Source organism: Sus scrofa, chromosome 2 (assembly GCF_000003025.6).
Source record: "Sus scrofa isolate TJ Tabasco breed Duroc chromosome 2, Sscrofa11.1, whole genome shotgun sequence".
Taxonomy (NCBI): Eukaryota; Metazoa; Chordata; class Mammalia; order Artiodactyla; family Suidae; genus Sus; species Sus scrofa.
The window spans coordinates 28579884-28601482 of NC_010444.4; the positions used below are offsets into that span (position 1 = coordinate 28579884).

At 40.3% G+C, this 21599-nt stretch overlaps 1 protein-coding gene across 11 annotated transcripts in view; it reads left to right on the forward strand.

Moving 5' to 3' along the window:
* The window catches only part of LOC100737821, a 331448-nt gene that overhangs the window by 82907 nt on the left and 226942 nt on the right, over nt 1-21599 (forward strand). For all 11 annotated transcript variants that reach the window (XM_021083217.1, XM_021083218.1, XM_021083219.1 and 8 more), the window contains one exon: nt 10225-10470. In XM_021083217.1, coding sequence (XP_020938876.1) covers nt 10253-10470 — 218 coding nt within the window. In that variant the 5' untranslated portion in view covers nt 10225-10252. The remainder of the gene's footprint in view (nt 1-10224; nt 10471-21599) is intronic.

The following is a 21599-nucleotide window of genomic DNA, read 5'->3' on the forward strand; positions in this document are numbered from 1 at the left end:
GCCGCTTCTGCAACCTACACCACAGCTCATGGCAACGCCAGATCCTTAACCCACTGAGCAAGGGCAGGGATCGAACCCGCAACCTCATGGTTCCTAGTCGGATTCGTTAACCACTGCGCCACAACGAGAACTCCAAAATAAACGGTTTTTTAAAAAAAATTAATTTAAATTTCTTTTTTTTTGGATCATAGTGCAATGTTTAATAGAGGTGATTGCAGGCATTCTGATTTCATTCCCAATTTCAGTGGAAGAGCTTTCACACTTTTACCATTAATACATTTGCTATAGATTTTTAAAAACATATCCTTTATTGGTTAAGTCAATTCCTTCTAATCCTACTTTGTTAGGAATTTTTTTTATTTGGCCACACCTGCAGCATGTGGAAGTTCCTGGATCAGGTATCAAACCACACCACAGTGGCAACCTGAGCCACTGCAGTGACAGCACCGGTTTCCCCATTGAGAGGCACATGAGAACTCCTGTTAGGATTTTTAAACATCATGAATGGACATTGAATTTCATGAAATGCTTTTACTATATAACTTCTTATTTATTTAGTTAATAGGGATAAATTGCATTGATGGATTTTCAAATGTTAAATCAGTTTAGTATTAGTATTATAAATTAAGTTGTGGAGGTCTATCCTTTTTATATATCATAAGCTTTAATCCACTAATATTTTAATTTGACTTTGCTAAATTTGCATCTGTGTTCATAAGAAAGATTGGCTTATACTTTTCCTTTCTTGTAGTAATTTTTCTTTATTGATAAGTTTGGTATCAAGGTTGACAGGCATCATGCAGTGTGTTCAGAAGTGACTTCATTTTATCTGTTCTTCAGAATAATTTGTATAAGAAGGTGTTAGTTCATGAAATGTTTAAAGAATTTACTGATGAAGGTATTTGGGCCTGAAGTAGTGTTTTTTTTTTTTTTTTTTGGACAAAGTTTTAATTACTGATTCACATTTTAATTTTAATGTGTCTACATTTTAATGTGGATATAGGACTGTTTGAATTTTCTATTTCATCTTGTGTCAATTTTGGTAAGTTAGTATTTTTAAAAATGAATTTGTCCATTTCATCTAAATTATCAAGTTTATTGGTCTAAAGTTACTTATAACATCTTATCTATTTAATGCATGTGAGATCTATAATGATGTCCCTTTTTCATTTCCTGTATTGATAATTTGTCCCCTCTCTTTCTCTTTACAGTCTTACTGAGGATTTGCATTTTATTTCTTTTATTTTCTCAAAGAACAAACTTCTGGCTTGATTGTATTTTCTGTTGCAGGGATTGAAAAAATATGGATTATGGGTCAAATCTAACCCATCACTTGTTTTTGTAAATATAGTTTTATTGAAACAGATATAGCCATTCATTTATGTATTGTCTATGCCTCCTTTTACATTACTATAGCCAAGTTGAGTAGTTGTGACATATTTATGGCTCACAAAATTTAAAATAGTCACCATTTGTCCCTTTACAGAAAAAAGTTTACTTTCTTCTCTATTATTTTTTTTATCTATTTTATTGATTTTTGTCCTTATCTTCGTTAATGCTCTCCTATACTCTGGGTATAATTTGCTTTTCTTTTTCAAGTGTATTGAGATGGATCTTTATCCATTTTCATCCTTAGATTTTTCATTTAACTATTGTATTTTTTCTAGGTACAGATTATCTATATCCCACAAGTTTTTATGACATGTTTTTATTATCATTCTTTTTTTATTTCTGTTGTGATTTCTTATTTAAAATTTTTAATCGATTTTCAGGAATTTGGGGATTTTTACAATTACATTTTTGTTGTAGCTATTGTCTTTTTAATGAATTACACTGTGGTCAGAGAACATACTCTGATTTTAATTCTTTATAATTTGTTGACACTTGTTTTATGGCCCAGTATATGTTTTATTTAGGTAACTTCTATATGTACCTGAAAATAATGTCTATTCTACAATTGATGGGTCCTGTGTTAAATTTTTAATCATGTTATTTTATTTTTATTTAAAAATTTTTTTTTGGTCTTTTTTAGGGCTGCCCCCACAACATATGGAAGTTCCCAGGCTGGGGGTCTAATTGTAGCTGTAGCTGCAGGCCTATTTCACAGCAATGCCAGGTCCAAGACACATCTTTGACCTGCACCATGGTTCATGGCAATGACAGATCTTTAACACACTGAGCAAGGCCAGGGATCAAACCCACATTCCTCATGGATACTGGTGGGATTTGTTATTGCTGATCCACAATGAGAACTCCTAATCATGTTTTAATTTTCTATAGAGTAATTTATTTTCTGCTTCTTTGAGCTATTGAGAGAAGTGTGTTAGAGCTGTGTACTGTAATTGGGGATTTGTTTGTTACTCCTTTGGCTTTGTTTGTTTTTACTGTATTTGAGGCAGTGTTGTGAGATATTCATGTTGAATTGACTGTTTTATCTTTACCAAAATTTCTCTTTTGTATGTAATAATACATCTTGCCTGAAAATTTGCTTTGTCTGTCATTTAGTGTATCTGTATCAGCCTTTTTTTCTTGTTAATGTTTGTATGTTTTCCATAATTTTACTCCCAACTTTTTTGAGTCCTTATGTTAAAAGTGTGTCTATTACAAATAACATGTAGCTGGGTTGAAAAAAAAATCCATTCTGACAGTCTATGCCTGTTATTTGGAGTACTTTGTTATAATTCATGTGATTATTGATAATTTTTATTCAAATTCACTGTCTTACTGTATTTTTGTTTGTTTGTCTCATCTGTTTTTTGGTCCTTCCACCTGATATGTTGCTTTCTTTTGGATTTGAGAAGTATCTTTATTGTTTAGCTTTTCTTTTGTTAATTAAATATTCCTTTTCCTATTATTTTTCTGTTTATCCTAGAGGTTACAATATGCATCCTTGATTTATGGTCCACTCTAAATTAAGATTGCTATCACTTACTAAAATACAAGGACCTTACAACACTATAACTGAATTTACTCATTTACTCTCTTATCTCTTCTTCTTCTTTCTTCTTCTTTTTCTTTTTTTTTTTGCTTTTTAGGGCTGCACCTGCAGCATATGGAGTTTCCCAGGCTAGGTGTTGAAATGAGCTACCACTGCTGGCCTACACCACGGCCACAGCAATGCAGGATCCAAGCTACATCTGCCACCTACACCACAGCTCACAGCAACACCAAATCCTTAACCCACTGAGGGAGTCCAGGGATCAAACCTGCAACCTCATGGTTCCTGGTCAAATTCATTTCGACTGTGCCATGACAGGGACTCCAACTCTCCTATCTCTTCTGCTACTGTTGTGGGATATTTTAATTCTATATATATTTTAAATTCTACAAGATAATATTGTTTTGAGCAGTTAATATAAATTTAAACTTACTCACCTATTTACTCTTTCCATTGCTCTTTATTCTTTTCTGCATTGTTATGCTTTGATTAGGATCGTTTTCTTTCTGTCTGAAGAATACTCTTCAGCATTTCCTAGTGTAGGTCTGCTTGGGATAAATTCTCTCAGTTTTTGTTAAAATGACTATTTCACTTTCATTATTGAAGAATGTTTTCTCTGGGTGTAGAATTCTAGCTCTGCAATTTTTGACTTTAAGAATTTTAAAGGTGCCCATTCTTTTGCCTTTTTTCATTGTGTTCATTGAATAAGTCAGCTTGTTGCTTTGAAGGTAAATTTTCTTTTCTTTTTTTTTTTTTTCTTTATTAACAGTTCTCTTTGTCTTTGTTTTTCAGCAATTTTGTTATGTTTGGTTTTCTTTAATTTATCCAGCTTGGGTTCACAATGATTCTTGAATCTGTGGCTTCATGTATTTCAGTTTTGGAAAAATTTCTGCCAGTACATTTTCAAATATTGCTTCTTACCCATTATTTATCTGCTCCCTACCTACAACTTTAATCACAACAATTGTTACTTTTTTAAAAAGTGCTGTCTTATCTGTTGCTTTTGTTTGTTTTGTATTTTAAATACTTTTATCTGCTTGTGCTTCAATCTGAATACTTAGACTGATTTATCTTTTGGTTAATTTGCTCACCCTTCTGGGACTAGTCTCTTGTTTAACATGTCTATTGAATTCATAATATAATGATTGTATTTCATAAATTCCAATATTCTGGTAAAACTTCAAATTCTTAATCTGTTTTTTGAATGTATTAATGATAGCTTTTGGGGGGATAACTTTTGAAATTTTAAATGATTTTAAATTTACAGAAAAGTTGTAGGAATAGTGGAAAACATTACTGTATATCATCTGTCTAGATTCACCACTATTTTTTGATATTTTTTCCCTCATTTTATCATCTTGTCCTCCATGCATATGTATTATCCCCCTCACCTAGCCAACACACACACACACACACACACACACACACACACACACACACACAATTTCTTTCTGAACCATTTGGCAAGATGCTGCAGATGTGATGCTTCTTTATTCCTAATTTCTTCAGATTATATCTCCTAAAAGCAAGGAATTTCTCCTATGTAACTAGAGTACAACTTCAAATTAGAGCATTTAATATTGATACAATTATATTATCTGATTAATAGTCTAAATTAAAATTGTATCAATTATCCCAATAATGTCCCTTATAGCAACATCTTTTTCCCAGTCTAATATGTAATCTAGGGTCATGCATTGCATTTAGTCCTCATGGCTATTTAGTCTCCTTTAATTGAAGCAGTTCTTCTGTCTATTTGTCTTTCATGATCTTGATATTTTTAAAAAGTACAGAACACTTTGTAGAATTTTCTTTAATTTTGGTTTATCTGTTTCATCATTATTAGATTCAGGTATTGCATTGTTGGCAGAAATAACACAAAAAGTAATATTCTGTCCTTCTCAGTGCATCAAATCAGGAGGCATGTGATGTTCATTTGAGTCATTATTAGTGATATTAAATTTGATAACTTGGATAAGGAGATGTCTTACCCCTATGACCCACCATAAAGTTTGTTAATGTGTAATGAATAAATAATTTGTGGGGAAATACTTTGGGGAAAATGCAAATAATCTGCTCTTCACCAAACTTGTACCTGGCATATTTTAGCATCCATCAATTATTTTTGGCTAAATCAATTATTACTATGATATTTGCAAAATGATAGTTTTCTAACTCCATTATCCTTTCTACATTTAGTTCTTGGCATATTTAAGTAAGGGATAACTTTTCCTCTACTGACATTTATTAATTTGGTAGATAAGAATTCTTATTTAATTCAAAAAGTTATAATTTACTGATCTCATTTTTAAATTTAATGCTCAATTTTTTCAGATTTGGCCCTTGGGAACCCACTCAAGCAGGCTCCCATGAACCTTTGACATGCCCATCGTTCTTTGGACATGTCTTTCCTTCCTGTCACAATGAGATATTCCAGGACCATCTTTTACTTTATCTGCCCCAGCATTGGCAGTTGTTTCTTTATGGAACCCTGGTTCCTTTTTGTGGAGATAGATATTTAGAAACTAAGATATGGACACTAAATGGGTTCATTTTCTACTGGAGTGCCATTGTGTCTAGACTCAGCCTGTCTAGGGATCTCTGTCTCTAATCAGGAAGTTCGTATTTTTTTAAAATTACTTAGTGAATTTTATTACATTTATAGGTGTACCAAATTGTCACAAATTTTACAGCATTTCCATCCCAAACCCTCAGTGCATCCCTCCACCCCCAACCTGTCTCATTTGAAAATCATATTTTTCAAAGTCTGTGAGTCAGTATCTGTTCTGCAAAGAAGTTCATCGTGTCCTTTTTTTAGATTCCACCTGTAAGTGATAGCATTTGATGTTGGTGTCTCATTGTCTGACTGACTTCACTTATCATGATAATTTCAAGGTCCATGCATGTTACTGCAAATGCCATTATTTCTTTCCTTTTAATGGCTGAGTAATATTCCATTGTAGTATTCCCAGAGCATCAGTGTTACAACAGAAGATTCATTTTAGTCTTTTTTCCTATCTTTGTAAGTCCTTTTTCCAAGTGAGAAACCTGGCTCACATTATCCTCAGTATATTTACTCACTTGCCTAGGTTTAGACTCAAAAAAAGTTTTTCAGAATTACCAGTGCTCAGTATTAGTTAAAAGACTTTTGGGAGTTCTCTAGTGGCTCAGCAGGTTAAGGACCTGGCATTGTCACTACTGTGGCATGGTTTGGATCCCTGGCCCCAGAACTTCTGCTTGCCATAGATGCAGCCCAAAAAAAAAAACAAACAAAAAAAAAAACAAAAAAAAAAAACTTCTGTCTTTATATTGAGGGTATATAATATCAAACTCTATGTTCAAAAGCAATTATTTTTCCCTTCAATGTGATTATGTTATTCATTTGAATTATAGTTAGGATCACTTGTTTCTGTTTAGATTCCATTTTAGGTTTCTTTACCCGCCGTCATTGTTAATTTAACTTCATCATCTTCATTATCATCATCATTTTGTGTGAGTATGTAAAGCATTAACGTACTTTCAAAACTCAAAATTACACAAAAATCTATATACAGAGGAGTGTTACTTTCCCTTCCCCACCCCCTGTATGTTAATGCACCCTTATTAGTTTCTGGTTCAGCCTTCCTGAGTTTCTTTTTGTAAATATAAACAAATATTTTTTTAGTATCTTATTTCCTCTTCTTTTTTACATAAAGTATCATACTATATATGTTCTTTTTCACTTTGCTTTTATTGATTAACAGTAAAAATATCCTGGAAATCACTCCATATCACATCTTCTTTAGTTTTTATTTGTAACTGCATAATATACCATTGTGTAAATATACCATAGTTCATTCACCCAGTTCCTCTATGCATGTTTTTTCCCTGTATTTTTCCTAGTTACAAATAGTGATGTGCCTTGTTCATATACTGTTTTAATACTTCCTTTCCCTTCTTCTTCTTCTTCTCTTTCTTCATGGCCACACTTGTGGCATATAGAAGTTCCCAGGGTAGAGGTCGAATGGGAGCTGCAACTGCAGGCCTATGCCACAGCCACAGCAGCACAGGATCCAAGCCACATCTGAGACCTATGCTGCAGCTTGTGGCAACGCTGGAAGCTTAACCCACTGGGCAAGGCCAGGGATTGAACCCACATCCTCACAGACACTGTTCTGGGTTCTTAACCCACTGAGCCACAATGGGAACTCCCCATACACTTTTTTATATTCTCGAAGGTATATCTTCAGGTAAATTCTCAGATGCAGTTCAAAAGTTAAACTCACTTGTGTGGTTTTGTTAGATATTGTCAAATTCTCCTCCCATAAAGATGTGGGGGACATTCCCACCAGCAATGTGTAAATGCTTCTTTCCTCATGGCTCTGTCAAGAGAATGTGCTATCCGGCTTCATAGTTTTTACCAAGTCCCATCATTGAGAAATGATATCTCAACACAGTTACCATTTGTAGTTATAATTTCTCTTATGACTGAAGTTGTCCATCTTTTCATATGTAAAGGTCCCTTTAAATTGTCTGTGACTTTTGCCTATTTACCTATTAGGTTTTTGATCTTTCTCCCCCTTTAATTTTAGAGTTCTTTATGTGTTGGGGATGGATATTAGCCCTTTATCTGTGATATATATTAATCACTGTTATTTTTAAACCTGTTTGAGTCTGTGGGACTATATTTTATTTATTTTTATTTATGTATTTATTTTTAGGGCTACACCTGCAGCATATGGAGGCTCCTAGGCTAGGGGTCAAATCGGAGCTGTAGCCACTGGCCTACACCACAGCCATAGCAATGCAGGATCCTAGTGGCATCTGAAGCCTACACCACAGCTCACAGCAATACCGGATCCTTAACCCACTGAGCAAAGCCAGGGATCGAAGTTGCATTCTCAAGGATCCTGGTCAGATTCATTTTCACTGAGCCACGATGGGAACTCCAGTATATTTTATTTTTAAAAGTTCTTTTGTTCCTCTTTCCTGGTAGGCCTGATATTTTTGATTGAATGCCGAACTTTGTATATAATATGTTGTTGAGGCTCTAGATAGTGTTGTTTCCCTTCAGAGATGATCATTTTCTACTAGCTAACAGATGATATAGGGGTAGATAACTTCAGTCATGGCTGGTCAATGTAAGGTTTATCTTCATTCTAAGGGAGTGACCCTTCTTGGGTTGAAACTGGAAGTCTGGGGTCTCTGCCCTCTTCCTTGGCAGCCCTGACATCTCATTTTTGGGTCCTCAGTGCAGTGAGACTTCTGTTTCCTCTTGAGATTTTAGCCACGTCCAGTAGCTTCTGATGGTTTCTCTGTTTTCTCAGAGCGTGTGCTGTTTGAGAAATCAGCAGAGGCCTTGAGGGGACTTTGCTCTATTAGGCTCACTTCTCTGCAGTTCACTTTCTCCAGGATGTTGGCCTTCCAATTTTTGTCAGCTCTTCCAACACAGCAAGACCACTGCAAGCTCTGGGTTGCTGTTATCTCTTCAGCCATTATTCTCCACATGGCGAATTGGCAAATGCCCTGATGAGAAACAGCAGTGGCCAGTGTGTTACCCTGTCCCCGGGGTTGCAGCCTGTAAAGTCCTGCTGCCTTGATTATTTCCTCACACCTTCAAACAGCTCTTCCTTACGTTTTATCTAGCTTCTGTAGTTGTTTCCAGACCGAGGGGTTATTCTGATATCGGTTATTCCACCATAGCTGGTAGCAGCAGTCATCCTTCCATTTAGCACATTTCATTAAATTTGTATGGAGATGAGAGAACACAGGCAAATTGACAAGCATTTTAAAATTGACAAGGAAATTGGCCTGCTCATACACTGCTGGAGAGGATATAAATTGGTACCACCTTCCTGGAGGGCATTAATTTGTATCAAAATCCTTAACAACCCACTTGCCCTTTGACTCAGCAGTTCTGCTTCAAGTATATATCCTAAGAAGATAATCATGGATGTGTGTGAATGTTTATTTACAAAGATTCCAATCCCAATTAACAAACTTGGAATCAAAATCCTCAGTATAAAGAATGTATACATGTATGTGTAACTGGGTCACCATGCTGTACAGTAGAAAAAAAATTGTATTGGGAAAAGTAACAATAAAAAAAATTCTCAATATGCAACAATAGAATATCTGGTCAATTGTGGTGTATCAGTATAATGGAATATATCACTTTCAACATTGTAAAGTGATGTAAGAGAGTATTTAAGCATATTAGATACTTATTTAACGTTAGAGAGTATTGTTAAGCACAAGAGATCACAAAATAACATGAGCAGTCTGGTCCTATTTAAGAATGTATATACACATATATAAACATAAGACTGGAATAATGCACATGGAATAATATTAATAGCTGGTATTATTGGGTGGTTGTTTTTTTTTTTTCTTTCCTCTTTGTGCATTATCTAAACAATTTCCACAGGACATTACCTTTGTTCTAAAATAAAATTAATACACTTAAAAGAGAAAACCTTACAGTTGATAGGCTCAGTTGATAATATTTTCTGGCAAACATTTAATTTTATACTGGTTGCCCAAGCTCTATCTTTATGCCCTTAGTGGTATTACAGATTTTGTGGCAAAAACAGTATCCTCCTTGAAATACTTTGTGTAACAGATTCTCTCCATGCAGATATACTTTAAATTCCTACTAGTCAAATTCAAACGAAGGCTTCACTTGCTTCTGTCGGTGTGTGACAAAACCTTTCAAATAAAGAGTCCATTTATTTATTTATTTATTTTCCTTTTTTTTTTTAGGGCCACACCCACAGCATATGGAGGTTCCCAGGCTAAGGGTTGAATTGGAGCTATAGCTGCTGGCCACACCACAGCCACAGCAACGCAGGATCAGCTCTGCCTGCATCCTACACCACAGCTCATGGCAGTGCTCGATCCTTAACCCACTGAGCGAGGCCAGGGATGGAACCCACATCCTCGTGGATACTAGTTGGATTTGTTTCTGCTGGGCCACAATGGGAACTCCAGGAATACTCTCATTTTTTAAAAAAAATTTTATTTATTTATTTATTTTTTGGCTGTGCCCATGTCATGTGGAAGTTCCCAGGCCAGCATTGAACCCACACCAGAACAGCAATCTGAGTCACAGCAGTAACAATTCCAGATCCCTAACACATTGAGCCACCAGGGAACTCTAGGAGTCCTTTTAAAAGTAAATAGGTTTATGGCATGGATGTGATTTTCTTTTGAAACCAATGGCCAAAACTTAATGCAATTGCTTCTGTAAAACTAAAATGAAGATTTCTGAAGACCGTTTGTATCCTCTATTGCTTTTTTTCTTGAAGGTACACTCCAAGGCAGCAATCACCAACTATGACCTCTTGGGTTCCAAGGCTGCTTCCTAGGAATGTCCGATCCTTGGCTGCCTCATCAGAGAACCAGCGAGTTGAGGATGGCCGACGGCACCAGGAGGCCTATGGGTACTTCTTGCCCATCCAGACAAGGTGGCAGGACAATGACCAGTATGGCCACGTGAACAATGCCGTGTACTACAGCTACTTCGACACGATCATCAACCACTACCTGATCAGGTAGGCCTGGACTCTGCAGCCCCCATGTTCACGTCTCGCCTCTGGCACGTCCTTGGGTGGCAGTTCCCGTAGGGCCTTCTGGGGAGAGAGTCCCATTTTCCTCTAGTGTTTCTGCTAGTGTACCTTCTTTGTTGAGCCGACTGAAAGTCAGATGATTCTGAACAGCAGGACCGCGACGTGAGTGAGGACGGTGTTGCCTTGCTGCTCCTGCCGTCTCAGGTGTTTGTCTCTCTTGGTCTTTGCGCTAAATGGTCAGCGAATGTGCAGGCTTTGAATCTTAATTAAGCAACCACATAACAAGCAACATAATATTCAGACCCTGGAACTTGAGCAGACAGTAACATCAGCCCTCAAGGCCTTTTTGTGAGAAAAGCAGCTGCTTCCTCCATTGGGGGCACATAAGGGGGAGGAGAGAGAGTAAAGATGTTTATTATAGCCTCTGAATGCCATGATGACACGACTGCCAACTGAGGTGGGCTTGCAAGATTGGTTAGTGTTTGATTAATATCATTCTCTCTATGAAAGATTGGGATGCACAGAGAGATCTGTGTAAATCCTAGCTCCACCTTGCATTAACTGTGCAGTTTGGATCAAATTATTTAACCTTATTGTGTCTTTTGTAAAAACAACTCACATTTGAGAGCTTTCTCTATGTCTAGCCCTATGAAGCCTTTTACATAGCCTTTCTTATTTAATCCTAAAACAGCTTGATTAGAGAGTAGCAGTTGTTGGTCCACTGCTGGAACCTCCCTGCCTGTACCTTTTAGGGTCTGACTGTCAGCTGTCAGCTTGAACAATTTTTTGCCTGAGGACTTTCTTTGGCCACCAGAGCCCCTTTTGCAGACAGGGCCAGAAGTTCACAGAATTAACATTCTCTAAAGGCAACCTTTGGGAGTTTCTATCGTGGCTCAGTGGTTAGCGAACCTGACTAGCATTCACGAGAATGGGGGTTCGATCCCTGGCCTCACTCAGTGGGTTAAGCATCCAGCGTTGCCATGAGCTGTGGTGTAGGTTGCACACAGGGCTTGGATCCTGAGTTGCTGTGGCGGTGGTGTAGGCCAACAGCTACAGCTCCGATTGGACCCCTAGCCTGGGAACCTCCATATGCCTTGGGTGTGGCCCTAAAAAGGCAACCTTCAGTCACTCTGATGGGAATGAATGTATGAATACCCCACCTTCCTTACCTCTTGGAGGAGATAATCTGAGCTGCATACTGTTTACAGGCTCCCAGCTTCTCTAGTGGGATTAGGTTCCAGTTCCTAGGTTGGTAGCTTTTAAAAAAATTGAGATATCCCTAGGCTGCAACTTAAATATGACATGAATGCTACTCTATAAAGACCCCCCCCAAAAAAAGGGGGAGTTCCCCTTCGAGGCTCAGTAACGATCCCAACTAATATCCAAATCAGGATCCAAGTAAGGGCCACACTTGTTTTAGTTTGTATTTAAAGCTTCTTTTAATCTAGAATAGTCACCCTCTTCCCAGCAGTCATTTTTGGGGTCTCTCTGATTAGTTAATTACAGGAGGCTTATTGTGCTGTAGAATATCTCCCCATCTGTAATTGTTTGGCTACTTTCTCTTGGTGTTTAGCTTACTACTCTAGTCCCTGAATTTCTAATAAACCTAGATATTAATGCTAAAAAAAATTGAGATAAAATTTATCTAACATGCAGTCTATTATTTGGACCATTTTAAGTGTACAAGTTGATGGGGTTTAGCACATGCACAACCATCTAGTTCCCAGAGCATTTCCATCACCTTCGAAAAGGACCCCCGGTCTGTCGATAGTCAGTCTCAGTTTGCCTCTGCTCCCATCCTCTGGCAACTTTTCTGTCTCTATAAATTTGCCAATTCCGGACATTTCATATAAATGGAATGATACTAAATGTGGCCTTTTGTGTCCTTCTTTCATGTCTCATGATGTCTTCAAGGTTGGTCCATGTTGTAGCTTGTATCAGTACTTTGTTTCTTTTTATGGCTGAATAATATTCCCTTGTATGGCTATACCATATTCTGTTTATTTATTCATCATATGATGGACATTTGCTTCCACTTTTTGGCTATTATGAATGATGGTGCTATGAATATTTGTATACAAGTTTTTGTGTGGATGTGTTTTCAGTTCTTTGAGTATATACTTAGAATTGAATTGCTTGAGTCATATGGTAACTCTATATTTGTTTTTTTGAGTAGCCGTCAGTTTCCCACAAGGACTGTGCCATTTATATTCCCACCAGAGTATATGAGGGTTTCAATTTCTCTACATCCTTGCCAGCACTTGTTATTATCTTTTTGCATATAGCCATCTTGGCGTGTATGAAGTGGTATCTCACTTTGATTTTGATTTGCATTTCCCTGATCACTAATGACCTATTGATCAGGGAAGCACTTGCTTCATTTGCTTGTTGATCTTTGGTATATCTGTTTTTGGAAACATATCTATTCAGATCCTTTCCCCTCTTTCCAGTTGGGTTATTTGTATTTTTTTATTTTTTATTTTTTAGGTCATAAGAGTTCTTTATGTATTCTGGATACTAGACCCTTATCACATGATATGATTTACTTTCTCCGGGAGGTCAGGATGGCTGAGTAGAGGGATGTGGAGCTCACTCCCTCCCACAAATACATCAGAAATGTATCTACATGTGAAACAATTCTCACTGAATACCTACTGAAAGCAGGCCTAAGATCTCATACAACCAAAGCTGCAGGAAAGATCCCCATGTCACTGGATAGAATGACGGGGAAAGGGAGAAGATGGCAAAATTTTTCCCCATTCTGTAGCTTTTTTCACTTTCTTGTCAGTGTCCTTTGACACACACAGGTTTTTGACTTTGATGACAGTAGTAACTTTTTGAATAACGAATTCTTTATTGGCTACTTTCCTTTCCTGTCTTTTCCTCACTTCTGCAGGAACAGTGCGTCTGTGAGAAGTACCTTATAGTTCTCACTTGTATTGCAGATTTGTTGTGTTAGGGAAATTAAATATCTTCTTTCTTCAAAAGGATGTGCATAGAACATCTTTTACTTTAAGAGTGCCTGGTTCTCTCTTGGATGCTCTGTGGTCCTGAATTGTCACACTAATTTTACTTTGTGTGCACCTGTCAGTGATTTCTCTAGACGTAGCTTGTACTTGCTTGCTTATGAATAGTAAACTGTCTTTTTCAGCACTCATTTTAGCTTTTAGGAGAATGTGTGCTTTATACTTTGAAATACACAGCAGGAGGTAAAAACAGTATTTGTAATTTCCCATCATTTGTCACTTAGGGAAACTTGACAGTGAATTTTTCCCAACTTGCTCCAGGGCTACTCGTTTTAAGGAAGGATCAGGCTTGAAATTCCTTTGGGTTGACTCAATTTTATTGCAGTTGAGCCCTAGTGGTGTGTCTCAGTCAATTTGAGCTGCAGTAATAGAACCATAAACTGCTGGCTTAAACAACAGAAATGTATTTCTCACAGTTGTGGAAGCTGAGAGGCCCAGATCTGGGTACCAGCATGCTTGAGTTCTGGGGAAGGCCCTCTCTTTGGTTTGCACACAGCTGCCTTCTTGTTGTATCCTCAATCTCTCGCATGGCGGAGAGATCAGCTTTAGTTCCTGTCATTTCTTGTAAAGACATGAACCCCATCCTGAAGGCTTCACTCTCATAACCTCACCTAAACCTGATTACCTTCCAAAGACCCTACCTTGTAGCACCATTCCACTGAAGGGTAGGGTTTCAATATATGACTTGGGAGAATGCAGACATGCAGCCTGGCTTTGGTGACTTTTGAATGTGTTCCATTTGTAAACAGGGCTTCTAGAAAAATGTGCAGATGTGGTGGCTGAGTCCTTTATCTACTGAAGACTGTCTCTGTATGGTCTCGATTTGTTATAATCTGTTTCATCCAATGTCTTCTGCCAGTTTTGGGAGTGGGGATGGGAGTTAGCAGCATGTGAGAAAGAATTCCTCCCAGCGTAGTGTCTTGTTTCATGTAGTGGTCTCCGGGTATTACACACTAACTCCAAAGTTGTGAAAATGCCCTGGCTACAATGCCACAATGGTATCAGGACTTCCTGATCATGACCAAAAAAAATAATACTTCTTATACTTTTTCTGAGAAATCTGAGGATTGTTTAACAGGCTGTTCACTGACTGTCAGAAGCCAAGCCAGCACCACATAAAGGTGTGAGGACCCTGGGAAGACCAGCCAGGGAGAGGTAGCCTCGTTTTGCCAGTGTAGGCCACAGTCAGGAAGGCAGCTGGGCAGGTGGAAGCAGTGCAACCCAGCCTGGCTCACACACTTGCCTCCATTCCCCTGGCTTTCTATGGGTGGGCAGCACTGTACATGTGCCAAACTCCCATGGGATGATCAAGGAACAAACCCTTGTCTAGAACACTCCTTCCTCGGGGGGTCTGGGGGGCGGTTCTCCAGGAGAGGGGACCAGGGAGCCCTGGAGAGCGTGGAGGGGGAGGGGAAGAAAGCGGAAGAGGCCACAGCCTGCCCGAAGTTCCCATCACTTTGACACGCGGAAGGGGTTAAGTCATTCTTGAACAGTTTATCGCTCATCAATTGTAATTAAATATGTTTATATTAAATTATGTTCTGTAATTAATGTAAAATCCTTTAGCCTATGCTGTTATTAGAACCAGATGCTGAAGTACCAACAATATTTCAACATGACTGTGCTGCCTCGCCAGCTGTCTAACTGTAATTACTTTAATCTCAGCTTGTTATCTAATTATCACCTTTGTAAAGGGAAAAGTACTCTCTAATGCTTACTGATTGTTTCAGATGATGATGAAGAGCGGGGAACAGCTGTCAGGGATCGTAGGCCCTGCTTATCACAAGGAAGGAACTTATCCTGAAATCTATTCTGGGCCAGAATGCTGAAAAAAGATGTCCCAGGCAGGAACTGGGGACTGGCCAGTAAGGGGAGACAGTTGGTGTGATGGTTAAGGGTGGATGAACAGTCAGGTGACGTCTGCCTCCTCCAGTGATGGCTGGGGGACAAGTTACTTCATCTCTTGAAGACTTAGTGGTCTCGTCTGTAACATGGAGACAAGGAATAATGCTATAATCTCCCTCAGAGGATTGTTGTGGAGATTAAATAAGGTAAAGCATATGAAGCCCTCAGCACTGTGTCTGACAAAATGTACATGCTTCGTAAATGTTAGCTATTTTTTCTTTTTGGAAAAAAATCAGTGTTGGTTTTCAACATTTCCATTTTAGCCTATATAGGCACACTGGAAGCAATCGAAATGGGTATCTAAATGCCAGCAACTTGGCATTACCAGTTTGTTTTCCAAACTGTGTTTAACCCTGTCCTTTTGGGACTGAAATTTACCTTATTCAAAAATGGTTCATCCAAAAAAAAAAAAAAAAAAAAAGGTTCATCCAAACAGTATATATAAATAAGTATTGCCAGGGAATTCTTGAAGCTCTCGAGGGGAATAAGCTGTTTTGGAGTATCCTTCCTTCAGTAGTTTGTGCATGTATTTGCATACCAGCAGTTGATAGATAACTGTAGTTCATTCCAAAATAATCACTAAAGCACGTCCATTTCTCCATTTTGGCTGTGAGCCTCTTGAGAGCAGGACAGGACCTTTGTCATTTTTACGTATTCTGAGTAGATTACCCTGCATGGCATGTATTTTGTCCTTGCTCACTGCATAGTCCTGAAAAGAACTAAACAAAATAACTCATCCTCAGCCCATGCTGATCATCCAGAATTTTTCCTTTCCCAGTGGCACGAGGAAGCACCACGCCCTGGGGCTGTGGGGTGGTTCTCAGTCTCCCAAGATTGTTCCTGCATCTTTGTGCCAGGAAACCAAAAAGCAGGTCTGCAGGGAGACACATCTGAGCACCCAGCAAGAGCTCACCGTCATGGTGACACATCAGCCACGTCTGGTTTGGTGGAGAGAGAAGCAGGAGGCCTGAGCTGGCGTGTCAGAGCAGGCAGGCGTGCCACTCCGAGGAGGGCAGGGTCTGTAATATCAGGAATGCCCAGGTGCAAAGACAGAAGGGGTCCCACCGCTCATCAGAGGAGCGGAACTGTCATGAACTCCACATCAACTCCCTTCAGTACAAGGTACATGGCCGGCTCTGGAGTTACTCTTGGTTATCGTATATTTGGCTGTTGAAGGAAATACCTGAAAATGAAAGAAGTAACCCAGCAGCAGAGACTTTAAAGAACTCTCTGGGAGTTCCTGTTGTGGCACAGCGGAAACAAATCTGACTAGCAACCCCGAGGTTGAGGGTTTGATCCCTGGCCTTGCTCAGCGGGTTAAGGATCCGGCTTGCAGTGAGCTGTGGTGTAGGTTGCAGGTGAGGCTTGGATCCTGTGATGCTGTGGCTGTGGTGTAGGCTGGCAGCTGTAGCTCCATTTTGACCCCTAGCCTGGGAACCTCCATATGCCATGAGTGCAGCCCTAAATAGCAAAAAAAAAAAAAAAAAAAAAAAAAATCCCCCCGAAGAAAAAAAACTCAAGAACTCTCTGCCTGGAGCCTCATCTGCTCTCGCTCCTTTGGGGCTCCTTTCTCTGGGTTGTAAACAACCCTGGTTCCTTGCCTGAGGCATGCGGAGTCGCGGTTCTGCCTTTGCTTCAGCTGTTGCCTCTTCCTGAAGTGCCCTTGCTCCTGCTCTTCAACCTCTGACCACTCTCCCCAACAGGAAGCGTGCCCGTGCTCTGTATTCCTGTGGGATCCTGGATTTTCTGTATCAGAGGTCCACACTTTTCAGTAAACAGTCAGATACCAAATATTTTTGGCTTGGTGGGCCGTGGGTCTCTGTAGCAACACGAGGCTCTGCTGTTGTAGTGGGAGCAGCCATAGACCACATGTAAATGGACATGTGGCTGTGTTCTGATGTAACTTTATTGTAGTTCCCTGCTTGTTCCACTTTTCTTTGTGCTCTTGTGTTTTTACAGTTCGAGTCACTTGTCTAGCTGCTTCGTCATGGATCGTTAGTGTGTTGTTACTGACCTTTGCCTTTTCTTTTTCTTTCTTTCTTTCTTGCTTTTTTTTTTTTTTTTTTTTTTTTTTTTTGGTCTTTTTACAGCCGTACCCCCAGCATATGGAAATTCTCAGGCTAGGGGTTGAATCAGAGCTGTAGCCACTGCCCTATACTGCAGCTCACAGCAACACGGGATCCGAGCCGCGTCTGCGACCTACACCACAGCTCATGGCAACGCCGGATCCTTAACTTACTGATCGAGGCCAGGGATCAAACCTCTGTCCTCATGGATGCTAGTCAGATTAGTTTCCTCTGAGCCATGATGGGAACTCCAGCGCTTTGCCTTTTCTAATAAGGTGCCACCCTAATCTGGACTCCTCAAGCTAAGAACTGTAGTGTCTTAGGCTTGTTTTCTCTGCAAAGCGGAGCTAAGACGGGCTCTTGCATACAGGTAGTTTGAGAAATGGATCCCAAGGAGGAAGAGTGAGGATCCAGGTGGTGAACTGGAAGAAAGGCCAGCCCAGTGTTATTGAGCGGCTCAGCCGTGTGGGTGGCAGCAGTTGGATTCCCTGGGATCCCAGAATGGGCTCGGGATGCTCGGCCCTCAGGACAGGAAAAGGAGCATCTCCTGGCTCCATCCTCACGGGTCAGGGTTTGCCCTGAGGGGTGTCAGCTCCCTCTTTCTTCCAAGTGTGAGCAAGTGTCAGAGTCACCAAGCAGATTCCTGCAGTCTCCCCTGAGGCTGGGCAGAGACACCCCAGGGCAGAAAGTGAGACTCCCCCGCTGTCTAGGCAGGGTGCTGCCAGGTCACACCTGAGCACAAGCATGCTGGTAGCAGTAGCAATGACTAGAATTCAGAAGGGGTCATGGGAGGATATGAGGCAGCCTGGCAGAGGCATCCGGTATGTGCACCCTCCGTTTACTGATGCCCAGCAAGCACACTACACAAGCCGAGAAACAACAGTCAAGAGGCCAGCTATTGGTGCTGACTGCCCAGGCGTTGATCCTGGTTCTGCCCCTTAACCTTAGGCTGCCTACCTAGCCCTTCTGTTCCACCCTTGCTAGAGTGGAGATGATAGTACTTACCTTGGTGGCTGTTTTCAAAGTGCTTAGAAAAGGGCCCATGTCACTTTCTCAGCCAAGGTTATTTACCTGTTGGTATGTACTTAATAAATACTAAAGAATTTTTGGAGTTCCCGTTGTGGTGCAGTAGGATAAGGGTGTCTCTGCAGCACCAGGACTCAGGTTGGATCCCCACCTAGCACAGTAGGTTAAAGGATTCAGCATTGCTACAGCTACAGTGTAGGTTGCAGCTGCGGCTTGGATCTGATCCCTGGCCATGTGCCACAGGGTGGAAACTGCCCCCCCAACCCCCGCAAAAAAAAAAAAAAAACCTAAAGAATTTTTAACAGTGGGCTTTTGTAAGTTATGGTTCTATATTTGTTTATTTTTAAATATTTTAATGTATATATTTTAATAATATACCCCTTTCCAAGTCAAACTTGAAATAGTGAAATACCTTGACCCATAAGAAGACTTACGTCTTTTTCACCAGAGATAGAAAAATAAGAAAAATAGAAAATAAAAAGAAAGAAGATCTAAAACACCAATCCAGTGCTGCAGTTGTGTGTGACTTTAACCTCTGAGCTTCCTGGCATCCAAAGAAACAAGGAGAACAAGTGAGCTACATAGTTCTCGGTATCTGATAAAAGAAAACTCTTATTTCTTCCAGAAAAACAGATTTTTTTTCCCCCTCTCAGATTAAATTCTAAAGGGCATTTAAAGGAATTTACCAAGGAGTCTTGAACAACAAAACCAGAAGGATGCATATAGCCTGGAAAGAAGGCCTTAATCTGTTGTAAGTCTGACTAGTGCTTGCTCTAAGCGCATGCCCAATGAACAAACGAAAAACAGGAGGTGTTTTCTTTCAGTGGCAGATTTTCATAAGCGCCGGCATCCTTCCTCTAATGACTGGTATAAAAGCATGACTCTAATGGTAAGGTTTGGAGCCGGGAGGACAGAGGTCTGCCCCTGGGGGTGTGTTTGGGGGACGGAGAGCAGGTGGTAGGTCTTTCAGCTGCCTCTGTGCTCAGAATGCTGATCTGACCCCGCCAGTCTCTACTGCCTCCTCTTTCCACGTCTCCCTCCTGGACCCTGAGCAGACTCTTGTTACATCTTCCTCAAGGGACAGGTGGGGGGACATTCTTGCTGTGGCTCTCCCAACACGAGGTTTGCTCTACTGGGGTGGTTCTGAGCTGTCCCAGTCAGGCAGGTGCCTCATGGAGCTCTGCCTTTCTCTCTCCTGCTGAGTTGCATCTCTGAGACACGGACCATGCACCTCACATGCTCCTGAGCACGTTTGTGTCCCGGGGTCTATGTTAACATACAGTTTGCCCATCAGTCTGAAGGCCTCAGTTAAAATATTATGATCTACCTCCTTGAGCCCACAGAAATCTCATTATAAATAGAGTAATCTAATTTGCGGGTGTGTTCTATAACCCACAGGCTCAGAAATGTACGGATACACTATGCCTGGGAAGTCGGGCTGTCAGATTAATACATTGTGTGAAAATTGGGGCCGGAGGTCACCATTCTCCTGATACACAAATCTCCCTCTGAGAATCTCATTTCATTCAGACTATCACTTAGATTAGAAATACCCTAATTATCCCACTGAAATTAAATTACTTTATGTTAGGGTGATATAATGAACAACCATAAAGAGGATATATACAACCAATCATCTTATTAGTCACAGCACGACCAGACCATACACTACATGGACCTTGCTGACTCTTGTCAGCTCGTCTGTGTCTCACAAGAAAAGAGCCAGGAAAGAGGAAGATGAGAAAGGCTACCATAGGGCTTCCTGCTGTGTTTCTCCACTGAGGTGCTAAGAGTTTCTCTGCAAAGGCACCACCTCTGGTCATTAGGGGTGAGAGAGCAATGAAGGATCCACTGTGCTCTTCACTTCGCCACCCCTGTGGCATTGTGAGGCCTCATGGGTTACAAGATCGGACCGGGCATGCCCTGTCCTTCACTCCTTTATTCCAGAAACCTTCCCAGTACCTGTCGGGTCATATGGCTCTGTGGCTAGGGTGCACTTGTCCTCCTAGAAAGACTCACTTTTGTGGGTTGTATTTGTTAAAGTAGATAGTGCTGGCTGCTATAATGAATTCACTCCAGATCTCAGTGACTTAACGCAACAACAGATTATTTCTTGTTTAAATCACTGTCTAACGCAGGTCAGTGTGTGTGTGTGTGGGGGTGTGTGTGGGCGTGCGTGCGTGCGTGCGTGCGTGTTTGCGTGGGCGTACGCGCGTGCGCGCGTGTGTGTGGTGTTCTGTCTGTGCAGTCACTCAAGAATCCACCTTGTGAAGAGCCATTGGGACCTGAGTTAGATCAGGAAATCCCAGACTTCAGCAGCAGATAACTGACACATGGTCAAATGTTAACATATGGAGACTCTGGATGAAATGTGTACAGAAACCCTTTGTAGAATGGCCCTTTGTCCCATGTGTGACAAATAGGTGGGGCTATAAGGATGATAGCCCCTTCTCAGGATTACTCAGGGCCATCTACACCACCCAAGTCCATACCTACAACCATGGAGATGAGCTGGAACTTCAGAATGGAGAAGCAAAATAAACTGAGTCTGAATTGACAGAACATTGGAAGGCAACTATACTATAAAAAAATTTTTTTTAATTATTTAAAAAAAAAAGAACCCACCTTGTGGCTCTCTGCCCCTATAGACCAGCTTTCTCAATAGCCAGGCTATTGACATTGGGGCTTGGTAATGTAATTCTTTCTTGTGGAGAACTGTTCTGTGTGTCGTAGGATGTTTAGCGGCATCTCTGGCCTCTACTCATTAGATGCCAATCCAACATCCTCCCCATGTGACAAAAAAAGATGCCTCCACAGGTTGCCAGATGTCCTCAAGGAAGGGAGACAGTTGCCCGTTGTTGAGAATCACTGAATAGACAGTGACTGGAGGTTAAAATGTTTAATTAAATCATTTTAAAGAGCATACACTTGAACTTCTCTCTTAGGCAGAGGATATATAAATAATACAGTTGGGAAGAGATCACTAGCTGTGTGCTGATGACCCATCATTGAACTTGGCACCTTAATGCTGATTGTTTTCAGTGTGTTGTCTATGTCAATGGGTAGTTTCCCAGAGAGGTGAAGGGACGTG